We start from the raw sequence: 19,678 nt of genomic DNA on the forward strand, positions 1-19,678 counted from the left end.
AGTATTTCAACTCAAAATCATCACTTTCTGGCAAGGAAACTACTTGTTGCAAGCACTTTGTCAAATTAATCTTTCCTTCACTTTGACCATTTAATCTACAAGGACTACATGACAGAGCTTCAGTATACTGCTAGATTTTTTTTCTGCCTAAGCATTACTCCTCTATAATGATTCAGATTTCATGGTGTAGAAAGCAAGGACATTAATTAAAAAAGCCCACTCTCCTCATGTGCCCCATCCTCTTCCCCCCCCCCCAACCCAAGCCAACTAACACCCCCAGAAAGCTACACATACTTTTTCAATTAGTTCGTAGCTCTCCTCAAGTTTAAGTGCTCTGTTTTGTAAAGCTGTAGAAGCACGGTGATAGACATCTAACCACTCTTGATAATCACTTTCTGAAATCTCAGCCACAGCAAAACACAGAGTTCTTAAGCCTAAAGAGAGAGCAGATAGTAAGTATGATTCAGTAGTTGTTAGTCCCTTCCCTGATATGCCTGCAATGAGTAACTACCAAAAGATGAATTTATTATGTATTTTGTGTATGCTTATGCCCGATTTTCAACTTACTGCTGCATGTCTTGAAGAACTTTCAAATATATATATATATATATACAGTAAACCAACATGACATAAATAGAAATTTATCCAACAGAGTAACTGTTTTAGGGTAGCTGAATGCAATACAGGTGATGTACTTCAATGGGAAAAAAAAAAAGAAATTTCACACATGTTTGATTTATCTTAAATTGTAAACAAAACATGAAGCAATCCCACATGACACCTGCTGCACAAATATGTACATTAGATTTTTAGCAACATTAAAACATTAAGATTAAATTTTATTTCTGACAAAAAGAAATTATAAACTTAAATGTTGCTACACTGGAAAGCAGTATATCAGCATGATGTCACAGCTACCTTTTTCCAACCCTCTTCAATGCCCTCAGGAAATTCTTGGTTGAAGTTAAAATTCACCATCTAGAAGCTGACCTTGAATCTGCTCAGATTTAATTTTCCATCTCACAGATTCTTTCAGTTTCCCAAATTCTTACAATAAAATTTTTGTGTACAGGAACATTTGTAGATTTTACCTAACAATCTTTGAGCTGCTTATACTTAAGAGGTTTTTTTCCTTCAGCAGAAATCTGAATTAAGCACTACAGTGAGAATTTGAGGCTGCAAAATTATAAGAGATCTATTTTTTGACCACACACATTTACATTCAATTTAAGTACCTAGGTGTGAATGTTCTAACAGTTCATTTTCACATAGTACAGATTCTTAGATTTCTAGAGCATGAAATTATTATAACTCTTTATATACAGAGAAGAGCAGTGCTCTAGCCAAATGATGTCTTATGAAGCCACAATTTTCAGGCATGTAGATTTAGGAAGGGGATAAGCGGGACTTAGTGCCTTTGTTCATTTGCCCACTCTGCTTCAGGAGATGAACAAGCACCACTAACCAAGGATGGCTAAACGCAATCTTGTTCATAGTTTTTTGTTGTGTATAGTTCAACACCAGCAGCAATTCTGAAGTGATCAAGAGGCTGGGCATGAAATAATACATATGTGTCTCAGATTTAAGACAGTAATTTAGTATCTTCAGCATGAAAACCATGTGCAAACCTAATATCTTGATAGCTCAACATTATTAGAAACACAGGTTCTCACCGTCCATACCTAGAGAGAAAAGACAGACAAATAAACTGATTTTTTTTTTCTTCCCCTCTGTGTAATAAGGATACACTAGAAGGGTCCAAAACAATGAATATGAAGTGAAGGGGTGGAAAGGAATTTATTCCTGACTAATAGTAATATTATTTCCACAGTTCTTTCAAAACATTTTATGCAGATGATAAAATGAAGAAATCAGTGTGTACCAAGTATCAGCAAATAAGCTTTTCAAGTAATTTTTGTTTTCTATTTAAAATCAGAGACTATTTTTTAAATTTATTTTCATTTTAAAAAAGATTCTTTTCATTGTGATTCAAAAGAATCTTCCAAATGAAAAGTGGAAAACAAAGTATCGTTAAGTCTGCTTCTTAACAGACTGGAACAACATAGGAAAATTACACACTTTTCCTATTTATCCAAGCAGGCTTTAACACTCAAGTTTAATAAATGCTTAAATGTTAATGCCAGCCATGCTAACCACTTCATTTTTGAACACACCAAGAGCATGCGGCAAATGCCAAGGACATACTGTACTGCCACATGAAAGGATACTCATGAGAAACTTTGCAACGTCATCAGCTGCAATTTAAATCTCATGCAAAAATAAATACCGATTTCCTTAATCGATTCCAGAGAGAGAGAGAAAGAAAGACATACTGATTTGAGTTTTAAGATTGAATTTTATGCTTTTGAAAGGTTAGAAATTCACTCTCTGAACAGTAAATCTTTTCAACTGTTGAAAATAAGGATACAAAAAGTACTCTAACAAACTTCTTAACACTAATACTTATGTACAGTGGTTTTAAAGATGGGTGGAATTTTTCATGTTTTACGTTGATTCACTTGGACCAACCTGACTGCTAAGGAAAAAAAATATCAGCTGTACCACTGATTTAATGAGAACAGTAATTAAGAATTGCATTGAAATTTGCATATCAATTCACACAGGTAGCAGACATTGACCTATTTTTACCTTTTCTGTAACCCAGTACATAGCCTTATGGCCCAAACTATCTTTGTACTAAGTACTTTTCCTTGACTGATCCTGATTTGACCTTTATAAAACCCTTGACTGATCCTGATTTGACCTTTATAAAACCCCAAACTGGCCAATCAACTCATACAACTAGATTCAGGAGCTCAAAGGGTATATCTGAAGTTTTATGTTACATTATCAACCTTGTTTGGTTTTAGTTCTGCTTTAAACTTCATTGTATAATTTATTATAACTTTGATATGCCAAGATTATTTAAGGCTAACCGAATGTTCCCTGCAGAGATCTTGATATGGAAAACTAACAAAAGAAACAAAAGATGGCTTGCTTCTGCTGTCCTTGCCACAATCAAGAGACTTAGAGTGCTGACTATGACACTAATAAAAATGCCAAATTCCATTATAAACCAAAAGAGAAAAATCAGAGAAGTCGTATCTATAACAGATAGAAAAAGCATCTTTCCTGATACAAGAAGATTCAGCCAAACATCAGTCATCAAAAGGCAAGGATTGTATTTTAGAAAGAAAAGATTTTAATAAAGTTTGCTTTCCAGTGTAAGCTTATTTAAAAAAAAAAAAAAAAAAAAAAGGTAAAATATTGCAATTCAGAGTCCCACAGTTGTTATAATTCTGCTTCTGACTGCCCTCTCCAAACTCATAAACAAATTAAACACGATGATACTTCACAAAACAACTCTATAATCCTTTACTAAGACACCACAAAGGGGCATGGCATTGAAGATCTAGGAACTGTGCTAGAAGTACCTGCATGAAAACAGAAGTATTTTGACAGTCTGCTTTCCTCTTCATGCTTGTATTATGTAATCATCCAGTATGATTAAATAACTAACTGGCTTCTTACATCAATCATCTTCATTTTGCAGTCTTTTAAATTTTTGTTTCTATTTCTATTTCATGAACCCTCATGGAGAGGTACCCCACCATCAGCAGCTGCTTTGTAAGAGTGATTGTTAAAACAGCAGAGACACCAAAACATACTGTACGGAATGCTAGTGCTGGCAATTTCCTTTATTGTGATTGGTGACAGAAGTAATATAGCATAAAGCTACCTTAAAAGCATCATGCTAGTAACTTTTAAGCATCTTCACTTTTGCTGCTTTTTCCTGTGTGCCTTCCCTACAGCATTCATTTGGTGTGGGACATGAAAGTGATCGTAGGAAATGAGATCTTCACAGAAACAAACAATATGCAATGTGTTTGCTCTCTGGAAAAATATATTTTGTTTAAAAGACTCCATTGTACTATGTGGGCGATTTTTTGGTTTTTTTTTAAAGCATGACCTTATTACTGAAATTTGTCAGTAAGATTTTTTTAGAAGCCATCATTAAAACATTATTTTCAAACTTAATGTGAATAAAACATTACAGCAACATAAAAGTGACAAAACTGAAAAGTTGAGGGGCAACTGAATTTCATGTTTAGTTTTATATTGAATAATATTACCCACCTTCCGTAGCAAACTGCTCTAGATGTTTTAAGGTGATTTCTTTGTATTTTGAACTTTCAGCAAGACGGTCATAAATTACAGTATCCTACAGGACACATAAAATTAACTCAGAACAGTTTAATAGAAAAAAATTGGGTTTTGTGTAGACAATACAAATCACGTAGGAAAAAGGAATAAAAATATGCAAGACTGTGTTTATTTCAGCATCAAAAGTGAACAGAAGTAATTTTATCTCAGAGGATGGAAAAAAGGACATTCCAAATCCTTAGGATGCTCTCAATTTACAAATTCTGCTATGATACAGTTTTTCTATCCTACGTTTTTTGCTGTTATTTCCCTTCATTTTGAAAAGCACTGCTTCTTCCTTTGGCTTGCCATGTGAATTCTTTTGATTTCCTACAATTCTGTCTTCCTCCTTTTTAATATTAAGCCCACAAGGCAAAATTAGTGATTCAAAACTGCCATTCTCAGGTTTTTGTAGCTAGCTTGATATACATAATATTAACAGCAGCTTCTTTCCATTTGAGAAGATACAGAATAGACATTTATATTCCATCAATTTCATTTTTTAAAACCATTTAGCAACTGGATTTTCATTCCCCTCCTCCAAAATTGACTTAAGATACAGAACAAGAACTAATGAGCAACTTTGCCATTCCCAAACACATTATGATTAAGGTATCTTCCCATAAATCCCATTTTTAGGAAAATTTACCTCTGGCATAACATCAATGGTAGGTTAAAATTCCATTTAGTCCCTTATGCTAGATTACTATTTCTACCTAGTGAATCATGCTGAGCTACTCCAGCAAGTAACTAATAGATTAAACCATACAGTCATCCATTTCCTTGGAGTACAGAAGGAAACAGTTAATAGGAAGCATAAAGTTATTAGTCCAGAACAAAGAATATGATGAACAGGTCTGTCATACTTTTGTAGACAGTTAGGAAAAAAGACATTAACTAGTCCATCACATTAAACAGCTACATAGTAAAATGATGTAAACTGAAAAAGGCATCAACCTTCCTTCTGCCATGTTTTCAATATTTTAACTGCAGTTAGAACAACTTTTTGCTTTCATATTGTATATGTTGCCCATGTTGACACAGGGAAAACAGAATAAAACTCACAGCTCCTTTGCAGTAAAGTCTTAACTTTCCCGATGGTGTGCGAACAATCACTGACATTCTCTTCCTTGTGCTGAAAGAGAAATAAATGCCCTACATAAGGTGGCTTATAAATACAAATATTTACCAATATTTAACCTAAGAATATCAATCTTACATAAGACAAAGAAGTAAGGGCTATCTATTATGAATTATGTTCTCAGGTGACTGGGCTGAAAAAACAGTTTTATTGTCTAATAATTAGAGCGACTGATGTTTTTCTGTGTATACTTCTGTAGGCCCATAAGTATGGGGAGCCCTGAACAGCAGAGGTTCTGAACAATTCCTTGAGCTTACGGTACCACAGCAGTGGTGGTATCTGAGCAGAGTATATGCTGGAGGCAACCTAAACTCAGCACAAGTTATCAAAACACCATTTGGTCCACAGAGATTAGTACTATATTTAGGAATATTTTTCAGCTGGTTAAGGATTATCAGTTGCTTTCAGTATGCTGACCTGCCAGTTAAGAGTGAGAGCTACTTCCTTGCTATGAAAAACAGTATAATTAGCATATTGTTATGCCTATTACTTCTCTTTCCACAGGCATGGCTATAATCACTGTAAAAAGAGTGATGATGATGACCATACGATGACCATAAAAGATGACTCTACCAAGAATTCCTACAAGTTTTACTTCTGTAACATACTTCTCTGAAAAACTCCTATCAAATGTTGACAATGCTGCACTCTGCTTGCAGAAGAGTCTTATGTGGCTTGTATTGGAAGGTGGCAAGGAATCAGTTCACACTTTTTTCTGGGAAAAACTCGGAACACCTGGAAACACTTAATTCAATAGTTTAATCGCTACAGATTACTCCTCTGAAAGTACATGCTCCTACCCATACACATGGTGCAATGTTTTGAAACCAAAACTTCTCTTGCTGTGGAACAAGGGTGACCTCTAGTGCCTCCAACAAATTAGTTCCAAGCAAAGTTAAATAGAGTAAGAACAAAACCAGCTATAAAACTGAATAAAGTTGGGTAATTGGTATCCACCAAAAAACTTAATCCTCCAAAGGTTAGGATTTAAAAGCAATTCTTCTTTCTTCATAAAGCACCACTGCTTAAATGACAATTTTAGACTGACACAGAAATTTAAAGAGATCTATGAAATCAAGACAAAGACCAAAACCAGAAACAAAGGAATCCTTCACTACTACTCCATGAATGCAGTATAAACTTTCATGTATGTCAAACTAACAACAAATGCACTTTGTGCTACATACTTGCTAACTTTCCAGAATAGAAAGTGAAAGTAGTTCCTACAGAAAAATGAAACCCTGGCATACATCTGAAAAATTTCAAGTATTTCCTCTACAATATACAAACTCAACATTAATTACAAGCAGTCATGAAAAGACATTCAACACTATAAAAATTACTTTCTGTCGCTTCCTTCCCCCCCAACTGTGGTGATCTTGATGCCTCACATTATTATTGTTATTATTGTAACTCTTATTTCACCCAACGTCTACATGTTCAGCCTCTCTCCAGTATTGACTTTGATTTTTATTTCTTGATATTTTTTGCTTCTTTAGCTAAGCTCAAGGGAAACACAGTAAGACAGGAAGGAAAACAATGATCACTTTCTGCAGGCACAAGTAATCATTCTGAGAAAAAAAAAAGCTTCCTCTACATACAAATCCCTTCCTCATCCTGTGCCAAAGTAAGCAATGGGCCTACACACTTAGAACACAGACAGCATACACGGATACACTTTAAACAGATTTATATAATAAGTGAAACTACATCCAGATTTCTTATGGGTACCTTCACAATTCCAGGAGGTCTGACATTAAATTTTTACTTAAAGCAAAGCATGTGACACACTCAGTTTCCAAGAAAACTATCCGGCCCGTGCTCTAGTGCTCAAAAAAGAATGGCTTCCAGTCTGGAGTATTTAAGTCTTGAGTATTTAAACAAGTCATAATTATGCAAGTGTATTTAAGGTAAAATGAAAAATTTCATTCTATCAGTTAAAGCAAACACAAGTTATGTTTTAACACTTACTTGAATCTTCTCTCCTGCCCCCAAATATCAATTTTTTAATAAATGACAGGGTGCCATGGCTTTCAGAAATACCTTTTGAAGTTCGAGTACTTTCCTATACTCTTTTCTCACATAATTTTTTTAAGCTTTGAAATCAAAGGTCTTTGCACAAAAGCAAAAGTGAAAAACATTAGCCAAAAAGGAGACAAGAAAAAATATTTTACAAAAAACCCAGAAGTATGATCTTAATCATGTACACTGCTGTGCCTATAGTATGACATTATTATGTAATAATTACATATTATAGGTATAAGAGATACACAACCTGCATACTTTGCCTGTATAAATTAAAAATGCAAACATTTTTATCTGTAAGAAAAATTCATATTTTCACAAAAAGACACTAAGCGCACAACATACTGTTTACCTTGTAAATTCCAGGACATTTAGCAGTTCATATCTCTCTTCCTGTCCCAACTGAAAAGTAATAAAAAAAAGTGAGAATTAATGAAAAAACCCTCAAGAAACCAACCCAACCAACCAATATCTCAATACATATGTACCATGTTGAAGTTATTCAAAATTATTTAACATAGCAGAAATAAGTACAGCAAAATATAAAGTCACTCCAATGTACTTACAGACTCAATGATTACTGAGTCAGGTGTCCTTCCAGTGAATACAAAACTAAGATGCTTGGCTGCTCTGACCAATGCTCCTTCATCTGCAACAAGTCAAGTAGTTATTTTACAGATGTGCCAGAAAACTGTTAGTTTACCCCATGATTTAATGGACACAGTCCAAGCTTTTCTTTGTTTGACTTCCTTTTTCCTTTATAGATTTTAAGATCAGATGTGGTGCTGGAAAGAACTCCTTGTTTCTCCTGGTGAAACTGATGAAATGAGTTTACAGTTCAGAGGAAATAAGCCCTCGAAAGATGCCTCTCAGATCAGTAATGACAGCACCCCCTTCAAAGCACCTAGGCAAGCACCTTCCTCAGTAGGGCATTTGACAAGGTACATTTCTTTTTGTGTAAATTCTGTTTTAGAAGTGTGGTCAGTCATGCCTATAAATAATAGGTATCTTCAATGCCTACTTTTAGGAAACATTTCAAGCAGCAACCCAGCCCCCCATAAGCATCAGCTGTCTCCAAAAAGCTCAGGATATCGGAACAGAATTTGCTTGCAATGCTCAATAAAACATTGCCTTGGCTTAGTTAGTTTTATTTGTGGCCCTACCTCTGCCCTTGTCTTCCAATTGTTGAAGGACAGAATTTAGAGAAATAACCACCTAGGAACTGGGACAGACAGGGAATATGAGGGCTGGAGACTCTGCACTTCATACCATTTCTCCCATCATAACTTGTTATAATACATCAGTGCAGCAAAGCTGAGCGTATTTTAATCATTTTGTCTTGCTTCGTCACTTCCTGAATTAAAAAATTGCCTAAGAACCAGAGTAGGCCTGAACCACACCTTTTGCACTATTATCTTTTGTTACTCTCTAGGAGAGCTTTATCACAGCTTTTAGCCTATTAAAAATAGTTTTCATTTTTGATTACAGAGTCTCTGATCTAAATCATGGTTACCAAGTAAAGAACAGGTTCATAAGCAAGATCATCAATTTGTCTCCTGTTTTGATTTCCATTTGCATTTCAGCAGTTCCTTCAGAGCTCCACCACCTTAGGAGTGCTGTATGGTTAACCACCCTTTGCCCTTACATAATCCACAGGACATTCATATATATTTTCTAAAGCAAATTAGAGAAGTCTAAATCCTTTTTTGATAAAACTGATTTTAGCTGACACCCATTCCTTTTTTTTTTGAGGGACACATGCTTTGTTAATTTTGGAAGATATTAAAAAAAAAAAACAACAAAACAAAAACCCAACAGATTTTGCATAAAATTTGCTTTTTGAGTTAATGGAATACTTTATATTAACTCAGTTATCTGAGTCTCACCTGGAGATGCTGCTTGATATATAATTTTATCACCTTCTCTTTCTGGAACTGCTGTATGACACACTGCCATCATTGTCAAAAACTCACATATTATAGGTGCAGTTGGCTAAAAAAAAAAATGTCAGAGTGTGATTAAGCAATAACTAACTGAAATGTAATAATAGATATGGACAAACAATAGTCATGTAAAATCTAATGAAAGATTTTTTTACCCTCTTCTTTAAAAACTACCAACAACAAAACAGACATTATCTGTACACTAATTTTAGCATGCAGAATGACTTCTCGCTGCTGTACTTCAATACTGTCTATACACATTTAGTGTCACTTACTATCATAACAATCAAAAGCAGATAACCAGAAACCTATTATTAATAAAAATTAATATTTCAATAGGCATTTTATAGGGAAGGTAAGTCTGAATCCTGTCTTGAAAGAATTTTACTTTATTCACTGTTGTCTCTTTGGAAGTTGGCTTTTTACTAGAAATACTCCCTTTTACATTACTTTTGTCTAATACTGTATTTGACAACAGTTTTTAAGAACCTTTACAAAGATGTAGCAACCAAACTCGTAAATCATGTGGAAAATGATGCAAGGTCAAGCAGTCAGCTTTTAAAGAAAGACATTTAAATGAATGTCTCAGGCACTTCAGTCTACAAAGCTGAAACAATTTCAAATGATTTAGCCAAAAGAGGAGAAAAGAGTGTGTACAAGAAAGCTAGTTGATTGTTATTGACAAATACAGCTAAAAACATTAGTGTAGCTGAAATCTGCAAAATGAATGGACTCCTGAACGGATATTCAAGAGAAATGCCAGCATTCCCCCTAAATAAACTTAAAGCAGCTGCCCACCTCAATAAGAGGCTTTTTTGCAGCATATTTATTATATTGTGAGGCCGTCCCTTGAACACTGCGTTCAGTTTTGAGTCCCTCAGTACAAGAAAGACATTGAGGTGCTGGAGTGTGTCCAAAGAAGAGCAACAAAGCTGGTGAATGGCCTGGAGCACAAGTCTTAAGAGAAGCAGCTGAGGGAACTGGGTTGTTTAGTCTGGAGAAGGGAAGGCTCAGGGGAAACATTGTCACTCCCTACAACTACCTGAAAGCAAGGTGGGTGTCAGTCTCTTCTCTCACGTAACAAGCAATAGGACAAGAGGAAATGGCCTCAAGTTGTACCAGGGGAGGTTTAGACTGGATATTAGGAAAAATTGCTTCACCAAAAAAACCAGTGGCACAAGCTGCCCAGGGAAGATGTTGAGTCATCATCCCTGGGCACATGTAAAAGACACGTAGACGTGGTGCCTAGGGACATGGTTTAGTGGTGGATTTAGCAGTGCTAGGTTAATGGCTGGACTGAATGATTTTAAGGGTCTTTTTCAATCTAAATGATTTTATGATTCGATAACAATGAGGATAACGTTACAATTACTCTATAAAATACAATAATCTCTGAAAACCTAACTTAATTCCATAGTGCAGAAACACTTAATGGGAGCAGGCTCCTATTCTCTTCCACTGAGGGCCTCCAGATCCTCTAAGATTTATTCAGAAGCCTGAATTACACATTCTTTTCCAAAGCGCCTCAGAATACAGTGGTGAAATCTCTTTGAATGTGTGCCTGAATTTTTAACTTTAATATGTATACAGATACATTTTTGTAGCTTATATGCTCACACTATATATCCTTAATACTACATATCTACCAGAAAACTTTCAAGATTCAGCCACTTGCACACCAAGTGTGCTCACTCTAGACAACAGCAGTAACAGGACGATGCCTCTTCCAAGCAGTCTGTGGCTAGCACTGAAGATAAAAACAGCCTGTGCAATAAGTGTAAGAGCCCCCTCTGCTTTAGTAATAAAATACTTCAGTCTGATAGTTACCCTGAAATTATCTTCCCGAGAAGAAAAAAATTAAAGGAGTAATTTATTTACTCTCTTCAAAAAGAGAACAGTTACACTATTAAAGGTAGGTGCTCTTGGTTATGACCAGGCAAAAACATCCATTGTACAAATGACAGAAAGTGGAATGATGGTACTGTTGCTTTGTCAAATCATAAACTAAGCTATTGACTTTCTGTGAAATGTATTGTCTTTTTAGGGTAAATACCAGCCTCTAGAATGCCTATTTCATTTCATCATCTGAACTGATGATCTAACCTCATGGAAGCATGTATGCAAAAACAATGTATATGGTTGACTCCTGTCTAAGACTGGGCACAGAAATACTAAGTCATGTCACAACAGAAGTTAACTTGACTGATCCTGAAAGCTTTGATGGATATCATGACATCATACGGACAGCAAGAATAATGTTAAAACACCCACAGAATGACTATTGTAATGTAAGACTATGATATTTCAGGTTCATAGCATCTGAATCATGCCATTTCCAAAAGAAGAAAAAGGGAAAAAAAAAAAAAAGGCCCATATCTAATATGTATTGACAACAAACAATTATAAAAGTATTCATGAGGTCATGTATTCATTTCTATTTTATGTAAAGGTATAATTTATTTATTTTCCTTCAAAGGACATAATCTTGAATTACAGAAAGCAGTGGTTTGATTTCACAAAACAATGGTAATTGTTTCTATATAACTTACATGATTGCTCTGAAGATTCTCCAGTAATGATGAATCACTAAATGGTTTTTCTTCTCCATTTTGTGAGCCCTGCCTAAAAATAATTCAGTAGAAAAGAGATCATCATTAGCATATTCTTGACAATTCATATACAAATCATCCACATTACTGTGCTAAGGTCAAGCACAAACTCTGTTTTTTATCTGTTACAATAAAGGCTGCAATCACACACTGTGAGAAGTGAAAAGGTACTTGTTTCACATCTCCAAAGCTCATCTAATTTTAAGAAACCTTAATTTATAGAAATACACTTAAACCCAGGGAAGTTTCTCTGGTGACTTCAACTAACGCAGGACGAAGTAAAAATATATCAACAGTGTTACTGTGGCTTCTTGCTTTTTGATCTCTAGCATGCAATTACAGTAGGGAGTCAGAAAAAAGGTACGTCTGAAGAGATCACATTTCATTGAGAAATCAGCAGTTTTGGAACAGGTTTGCAAATGCTTCAGAAAAGAAAGTCTGGTATCCGAAAGAAGTAAGCAAATTGAGTTCAGACATCAGGGAAGTCTGGATGAAGATGGTTTGTTCTCTATTACTCAGAACCAAAAAGGCACTTAGTAAAAGAACACAGCAACAGTGGTGAAGTAGGGACTGAAGAGATGCAAGATGGAGACGGTTCTGGAGAAACAAAGTCATCCACTAACATCTCTCAAACTGCATAAATCTTCTGGCTGAAACTGAGAGCTCAAAATTGCAGACACTTCTCGGAAGACTTGTTACTGCAGCTGACTTGAGTATATTAAGACAAGCTACTGGAGTTTGAATCTCAGTGAACTAAAACAGTGCTGAAAAGTAAACGCATTTGGAGGAAAGTATTCTTTTTCCATTTACTTTGGATCTTGCCTTGGATCACATAATCTTGCAAGACAGCGAACACATTCTGTGATTTAAGTTGAAGAATAAGCCATATACATCAAAGGCAGTCAACAGATTCTCCACAAAACCCAAAACTGAGCTGGTTTAAGTCCTGCACTATCATGGAGGAATATGGCTCCTATACAGACACTCAAGAACTACTTTTTCTAAAAATGTATAATTAAAGTGAGAAATTTGAAGCATCCTTATTCTGAATATACTGAAGCCTTTTTTTTTTTTTTTTTTTTAAATGCAAAGCAAATAGATCTTGAAGTGTCAAATATTAAAAACTTCAGATACATTAAATATGGTTAGAGTCTAAGGCTTATACTTTGTTTGCTTTAAGCCTTCTGACAGAGAGACTTCAAAATATGTTCCGGATTCTCAGTGCTAAAAAAATGAAAAACTTTTGCAGGTATATGTTGTGTCCAACTGGAACACAATTCTTTCTAATTAAAAAAAAATATTGAAAAGGTTTGGAATTAATGACTTTAGTCATTTTAGGACTACAAATGTTACTGTCAGGCAGAGACTATTAATTGCAATAGATTTACACATAAAAAAATTCTTAAGTATCTTATTTCATAAGTATTTACAAGATGCTAATTGCTTATAGAAGGGAAGTATTGCCTTTTTTTAACTACTGTTCAGGCCTCGGTTTACCCATTTCAGACATGCTTATGAAGATTTTGATGTGGATTAAGCCCAAACCAGCCTTATTTCATAAATATTTTATAAGCAAGAATGCTTAATTTCAAGTAAGTATTGCATTATTTTAATGAAATCAACACTTTCGCAATTAAGCACACTTGTTCATCTTTAGAAGAAATACCTTGCTGCTACATCAAATGAGGATATTCAGGTCAGCTAAGACTTTGGGTTGCGCATATGTGCCACTTTACATGTGCATGTGGGAGGCATTTTTCTTTTCTTTTTTTTTTTTTTTATAATCTAAAGAAAGAGTTATTAAATCTCCTTTAGCAATGCAATTTTTTTCACCTCAAACTTTTCAAACTAAGACACCGCCACATTACAGTTTTGTGTGACACATCTTGCTGTAACTTTCAACAAATACAACAGTGATATTTTAAGTAAATGACATTTTTTCCCTGATCTAATTTGAATGACATTGAAAATACTTAGTTTAACAAAGTATAATGAAGTAGTACAAGGCATCACGCAAATCGTAGCAGAAAGGAAGCCAGGACTTAGTCTTTCCTGAGGTCCCCATTAAGAGATTAATGTTGACCCCAGGAGTATTTGTCTGATACACAGTTAAGAACTATGTGGTGCTAATATTATAAAACTATCTATAGGAAGTAAAATATTTAGAATAACTTATCACATTTTCACTTTCAAATACGGACTTTGCATTCCAACATGTTAGAGGTTATTACTAACCTACTGCTAAGTTAACTGTAAAAAAGTGTGATAAAAGTTAATACCAGCTACCTATTGCTAAGTAACAGTAGAAAAGTGTGATAAAAGTTAATACCAGCTACCTTGATAAATTTTAAAACTTTCTCTCCAACAAGCAATTCTGAATTATAGAGGATTGTCAGGAAAATAATTGTAGTGTATCTCAGTGATCCTATTAGCAATTCTGTTCCAGAGTACACAACCTAATGCCACAGAATATGCCATAGATGGCATAAATTTCTGTAAGATTGTCAATCTGCAACAATTTGAAGCTAAAATAACATTTGAGTAAAATATGTCACATTTAGCTCTGTTTCTAAAAATCTTGCTCAGTGTTTTTAGGCTTGAATCTTCAACAAACACCACACCCTAAATCATTTTTAGAGCTTACCAATCATCTGAAGAAACACTATAATCCTCAGGCTCAGGGCAATGGCTGCACAAGAAGTAAGGGAAGAACAGAAACAGGGAGAGGAAAAATAATCACAAAGGCTAAAAAATTTGATTATGAACAGAAAGAAGTTAGTTAAATTACTAAAAAAAAAGTTTTAAAGGTATTTCAACAAAGTATTCTGCTAGTGCCTAGATAACAATAAAATATTGCAAAAATACGATTTTTCTCTTGAGGCTTTATATACTATAAATGATGAATTATTTTTTAATTGAAAGCTTGTCTACTTAATAACTTATACCGGTAGATATAAAGACAGTTGCCCTATTTACAAATATTGCTTTATATTTCAGTATATATGCATTGTTACAGCCAGCCATAGCACATGAAGGACTCTGCCCTGTGACGACACAGGTTTAAACATACCACGATTTATAGCACACTTAGAAAGAAGAAGCATAGGAGATGGAACAGTCACTTACACCTTTCCCTGTATTCCCAACTTCTTATTTGGATCAATATAGAAAAACAGAGTGACTCTGTTCTCTGAGTAGCTATGAGAGATGCTGTAAGGATATTCTCTGTAAAAAGAAACTCTGCTTTCTAAACAGCAGTGCTAACCAGAAAACTGGTAAGGAAAATTTTGTGTTTCGGTTTTTTTTTTTTTTCCCCTAAAACCTACATTCACGCCAAGGTTTCATAAAGGAGAACTTTTAGAATTTGTGCTATGCCAACTTCAGACACAGAAATTTTGAACCAAATTATCAAATACTGATTTTAAGTGCCATGATCATTAAGGTATTTTTTATCTTAAAAATGCTATACAAAGAACTTGAAAACAGTTCACAGCAGTTTCTCTGAAGTCACAGAGTTAGGTCAAGTGGTTGAAATTGAGCCATATATATATACACATGTGTGTGTGTGTATGTGCATGTAAAACCATATACACTTATCTGTATTTTAATACAATTAAAAAAACCATCAGTATAGTTAATGCGTTAAAGATATAAGATTTTTTAAAACCAAAAGTCTAGATTAGACTCATGAAAATTCAGATTTTTAAAGGGATACAAATCATAAAGCCACAAAAGCCAAGCTCATACCTTTAGCACAAGCCCAACACTTTACAACCACAGCCTCCTCACTACCTAGTACTAAAGGTGTCTAATTAACAGCTACTGAACACACCCAGATTGGCCCAGGTCCAGCATATCACATGCTGGTAAGCCACATAGCATTTAAAATATAGGTGCTTCTGCTTTATTTATTGCTCTACTTTGGTTTTTTTTTTCCAAGTAGTCCTCAAAGTTTGAGGCTTTTATGAACTCTGTTGAAGAGTTGGCTGCATCTGCTGACAAAGAAACAGTAAAATGCTTTGTTTGCATTTGGAGAGATTTTTTAATAGGAGTTGATATTTGGAGTTATGTCACTAGAACAGTATTTATAAAAGCTATCTGGATGGTGGTTACAGTACTGTAGTTCATACTTCCATGCCGATGGAAGTTGTGTTACAGCAGCAAGCCTTTGATTTGTAAACTTTAGCTCTATTTCTCTTTGCAAAAAGAGATGTCATAACTGAAGTGATGATACCTCTTGTAAGTAACATTTCACAGCCACAAACTGAATTATAGTTTTAGATATTGCCAAGCTTAAGTTTATTTTAACTGTAGTGTATTTTAACTGTATTAAAAAGATGGGTGTAGAGGCAAAGAAAGGCACACAAATAATGGAAAGTATATAAAAATACATACCCATAAGCAACTCCTGCTACAGTACACTTCTTGAATTGCATGACATTGCATGTCAGAGTACCCGTTTTGTCAGAAAATATGTATTTGACCTAAATGAATGATAAAAGTCATTACATGTCAACATTCAGCAGCTATTTACATATTTAATACAATTCATGACTATCAGCACACTAAATATTTTTACCAGTTCTTCAGTCTTCATAGTTTATAGAAAAAAAACCCCAACAACCAGTAACCAACCAATATATAAATGTGGCAGATGCATGGTTTTGATATCCAGTTCCAAGCATATTAATCAACTGGGATGTCAGGAAGCTTAAGCTTGCTTCAGCACATGGTGGTATACTTAGCTCTCCATCACTTATTGAAATGCAAGAAACCAGTGAAGAACAATCTCTATGCTAACAGAATATTCCATTTCTGACAGAAAGCAATACAGTAAAAAGGAAGTGTCTACATGCATATCTAACCCCTCTTTTTGACACTGAAAGCCAAAACATCAGTAAAAGGACAACAGTTCAGAAATGCCAAGTTGCAGGAATAGACGAAATACCTTCCTTCCTACGTACTCTCCTATTTCCCTAACATCGTAAACCCTTCCTCTCCAGAAACTACTAGTTAAAGTATTTTAAAACTGAAGCTGAAATAAATTTATCTGTGATACATTTAAATTTTGTTCAAACCTAATCTTAAGAAGAAAGTTAATCTATAAAGAAATTAAATGGTCTGTGATGAAGCAAAGGTTCTATTAGTCAAAGGTAAACCTCAACTTTAAATTAAAATTAAAATTTATTTCTCATTAAAAAAACCCTCACAGTATTCTTAATTAGGCATTAACTGCATTATACAAGAAGCTAATAAGGCTATGTATTAGTAAAATATATTCGTCATTTCCTACTTAAAGATTCTGTTTCTGAGGGATTATGACTCAGCCAAATCAGCAGTTAGAAGAAATCCTGAATGCCAGTTTTATGCCTCATCTGTATTTTTGTTGTTGTTGTTATGTGGGCACAATGGGAAAGCAGGAACTGCAGCTAAGAAAACTCAACTTTGGTTTTCCCAACATCAAAGTTTTGCCTTTCTTAAATCCTGAGGATCTCTCAGGGGAAATCTCTCCATTATGTGCAGCCCTCATGTACTTCAGAAAAGAGATTTGGTCTTTTTGTTAATTTCCCACATATTGCAAAGTGTTTTTAAAAGTATCTGACAAAAATAAGAGAACAGAAATAAACAAAGACTAAGGCAATAATATAAGTTTTCTGAAATAAATCTTCACAGAATTGGGCGACATGGTTTAGTGCAAGGTGTCCCTGCCCGTGACAGGGGGGTTGGAACTAGATGATCTTAAGGTCCTTGCTAACCCTAACTATTCTATGATTCTATGAGTAATTTCAACACACAGAGTCAGAACCAGTAACTTTTTTTCTACCTGTCCAAGTTCTTCATTGAGATTGGAAGTACGAGCCATTGCAGCAGTGTCTGTAGGTTCATAGTGCATGTCTACATCCTGCAGATAAAAAAAAAATAAAAAAATAAAATAATAGTCTTCCATAACTTATTAAAAAAAAGTTCAGCATGTAAACAGAAAACTTAAGTGTAGAAGAGCAGACCAAAAATGATACAAGTTATCTACTTATGATTATTTCAACAACGGAAACCACAGATACAATCAGATCACTGCCAAGAGTCCCCTGAAGAAATCAGATTTCCTCTTGAAAACAAAAAATCTGTATGATTCTTTGAGATTTTACTGATTATTTCCAGTGATCTTTATTACAGAAAAACTGTTGTACCCATGTATCCAAAATAGATTTAGCAACAAGCAGAAATACTGCATTGTTACATGTAGAAGTATTGTATACACAACCAGTCATTTCTAAGTAGTAAGATAAACATGCCTTGAGATAAAACCACAAAGATAAATTTAAGAGTACACAATAAATGTAGGGTACATTATAAGTGGTGTGTTTGGTTTTGGGTTTTTTTTCGTTGTTTTTTTTTTCCTTTTTTTTTGTTAAAAAATAAATAAAATAAATCAGAGTGTATTTTTCAATACAGCAAAAGTTTAAAACATTGTGAAGTATGGCAATGTGGTGCAACAGACTGCAGATGACCAACTTCTCTATATCAACATGCACACACACAAAGAATATGTTTCAGATAATGCCCCGAGTCCCAGCTTAAATTAAATTAAAGACAACTAATCCCTCTAGGGCATGACATGGTGGGGGGGACAGAAGATAAAACCATCTTTTGGATTTGTATAAACATTTGCCAATTTACACATTCAAAATGGGTGAGCCTTTGTTGAATATTTATTGTAAAATAAAGAACATGAAGCAAGACTTTAATTACATTCTCTTACTTGTCAACAATTTGTTCTATAGCACAAAAGAAACGAATAAATTAAAACTAGCTGATGGCTCACAAAAAGACTGAGCTATTAAAATCAAGCATACACGTCACCTGCTACTCCACATACATTTTTATCTGTATCTGCATGACATATCTTACATACAGAAATCCATTTCATACAGTTGATCAAGGAATCAGATTAAGGAGTTCAAAATTATATGAATAACTTACATTTGGGAAAAAAATGGAAAAATTGAAGGCATGCTATTAAGCACACTTACACGGCTTTAAGGAGAATACCTCACCCCCCACCCCAAACAGATAAAGAGAGTAAATCCTTCTTAACCTGCCACTAATTCATTGCGGAAATAATAAATAAAAAAAAAAAGCCAAAGCGATCTTTATATATTTTTCAAGAGATAATACTAACAGACCCTGGCTTTGTACTGAAACCAGTGGGTTGTACAAAAACCAGTGGGAACAAAAAACCAGCAAAATGCTGAAAAAACCCCAACAAAACATGAGCTACACTTAGAAAGAAGAAATGAAACTGGACAAAACTTCACTGGACTGCAAAACACTTTCTTCTGATCATTCTGGATGAAACTGATACCTGAATATTAGCAATGAGAAAACATAAAGCACAAAAAACAGTTCCAAAAAGGACTGTTGCAAGTATAAAAGTACTCAATAAATCCATTTATTATTACCTTCTCAGATTCCAGTATTAATAAACAAAATATTTAAATATTTATATTGAGAAAAAGTTTGAAAAAACTGTATTCTCTAAGAAGCAATCACTTCACTTACTTGCAAACCATTTGATTTTAGAAATTAATGCATATTGTAAAAATAATATTTACCCAATTTATGAAATATGCCTGGATAAATTTAACAACTTCAAGTGTAACCAACAAACTGATTGGAATAAGATTATTGAAGAGAATGATAAAAGTCAAGAAATTCAATCCAAAGTTGCTTGCTCCACCATCTGCCAAAAGACAAAG

The 19,678-nt window shown here is 34.4% G+C and overlaps 1 protein-coding gene across 1 annotated transcript in view; it reads right to left on the reverse strand.

Annotated features, from left to right (window-relative positions):
- ATP8A1 (ATPase phospholipid transporting 8A1) overlaps nucleotides 1-19,678 on the reverse strand; it is a gene marked incomplete at both ends in the record, with an annotated part of 51,306 nt that overhangs the window by 15,319 nt on the left and 16,309 nt on the right. Inside the window, 11 exons of the mRNA XM_080629472.1 lie at nucleotides 295-434; nucleotides 4,138-4,222; nucleotides 5,269-5,338; nucleotides 7,722-7,771; nucleotides 7,936-8,018; nucleotides 9,256-9,361; nucleotides 11,862-11,934; nucleotides 14,566-14,610; nucleotides 16,317-16,405; nucleotides 17,746-17,823; nucleotides 19,535-19,662. Coding sequence (XP_080485598.1) covers nucleotides 295-434; nucleotides 4,138-4,222; nucleotides 5,269-5,338; nucleotides 7,722-7,771; nucleotides 7,936-8,018; nucleotides 9,256-9,361; nucleotides 11,862-11,934; nucleotides 14,566-14,610; nucleotides 16,317-16,405; nucleotides 17,746-17,823; nucleotides 19,535-19,662 — 947 coding nt within the window. The remainder of the gene's footprint in view (nucleotides 1-294; nucleotides 435-4,137; nucleotides 4,223-5,268; nucleotides 5,339-7,721; nucleotides 7,772-7,935; nucleotides 8,019-9,255; nucleotides 9,362-11,861; nucleotides 11,935-14,565; nucleotides 14,611-16,316; nucleotides 16,406-17,745; nucleotides 17,824-19,534; nucleotides 19,663-19,678) is intronic.

Source organism: Psittacula echo (assembly GCF_963264785.1).
Source record: "Psittacula echo genome assembly, chromosome: 1".
NCBI lineage: Eukaryota > Metazoa > Chordata > Aves > Psittaciformes > Psittacidae > Psittacula > Psittacula echo.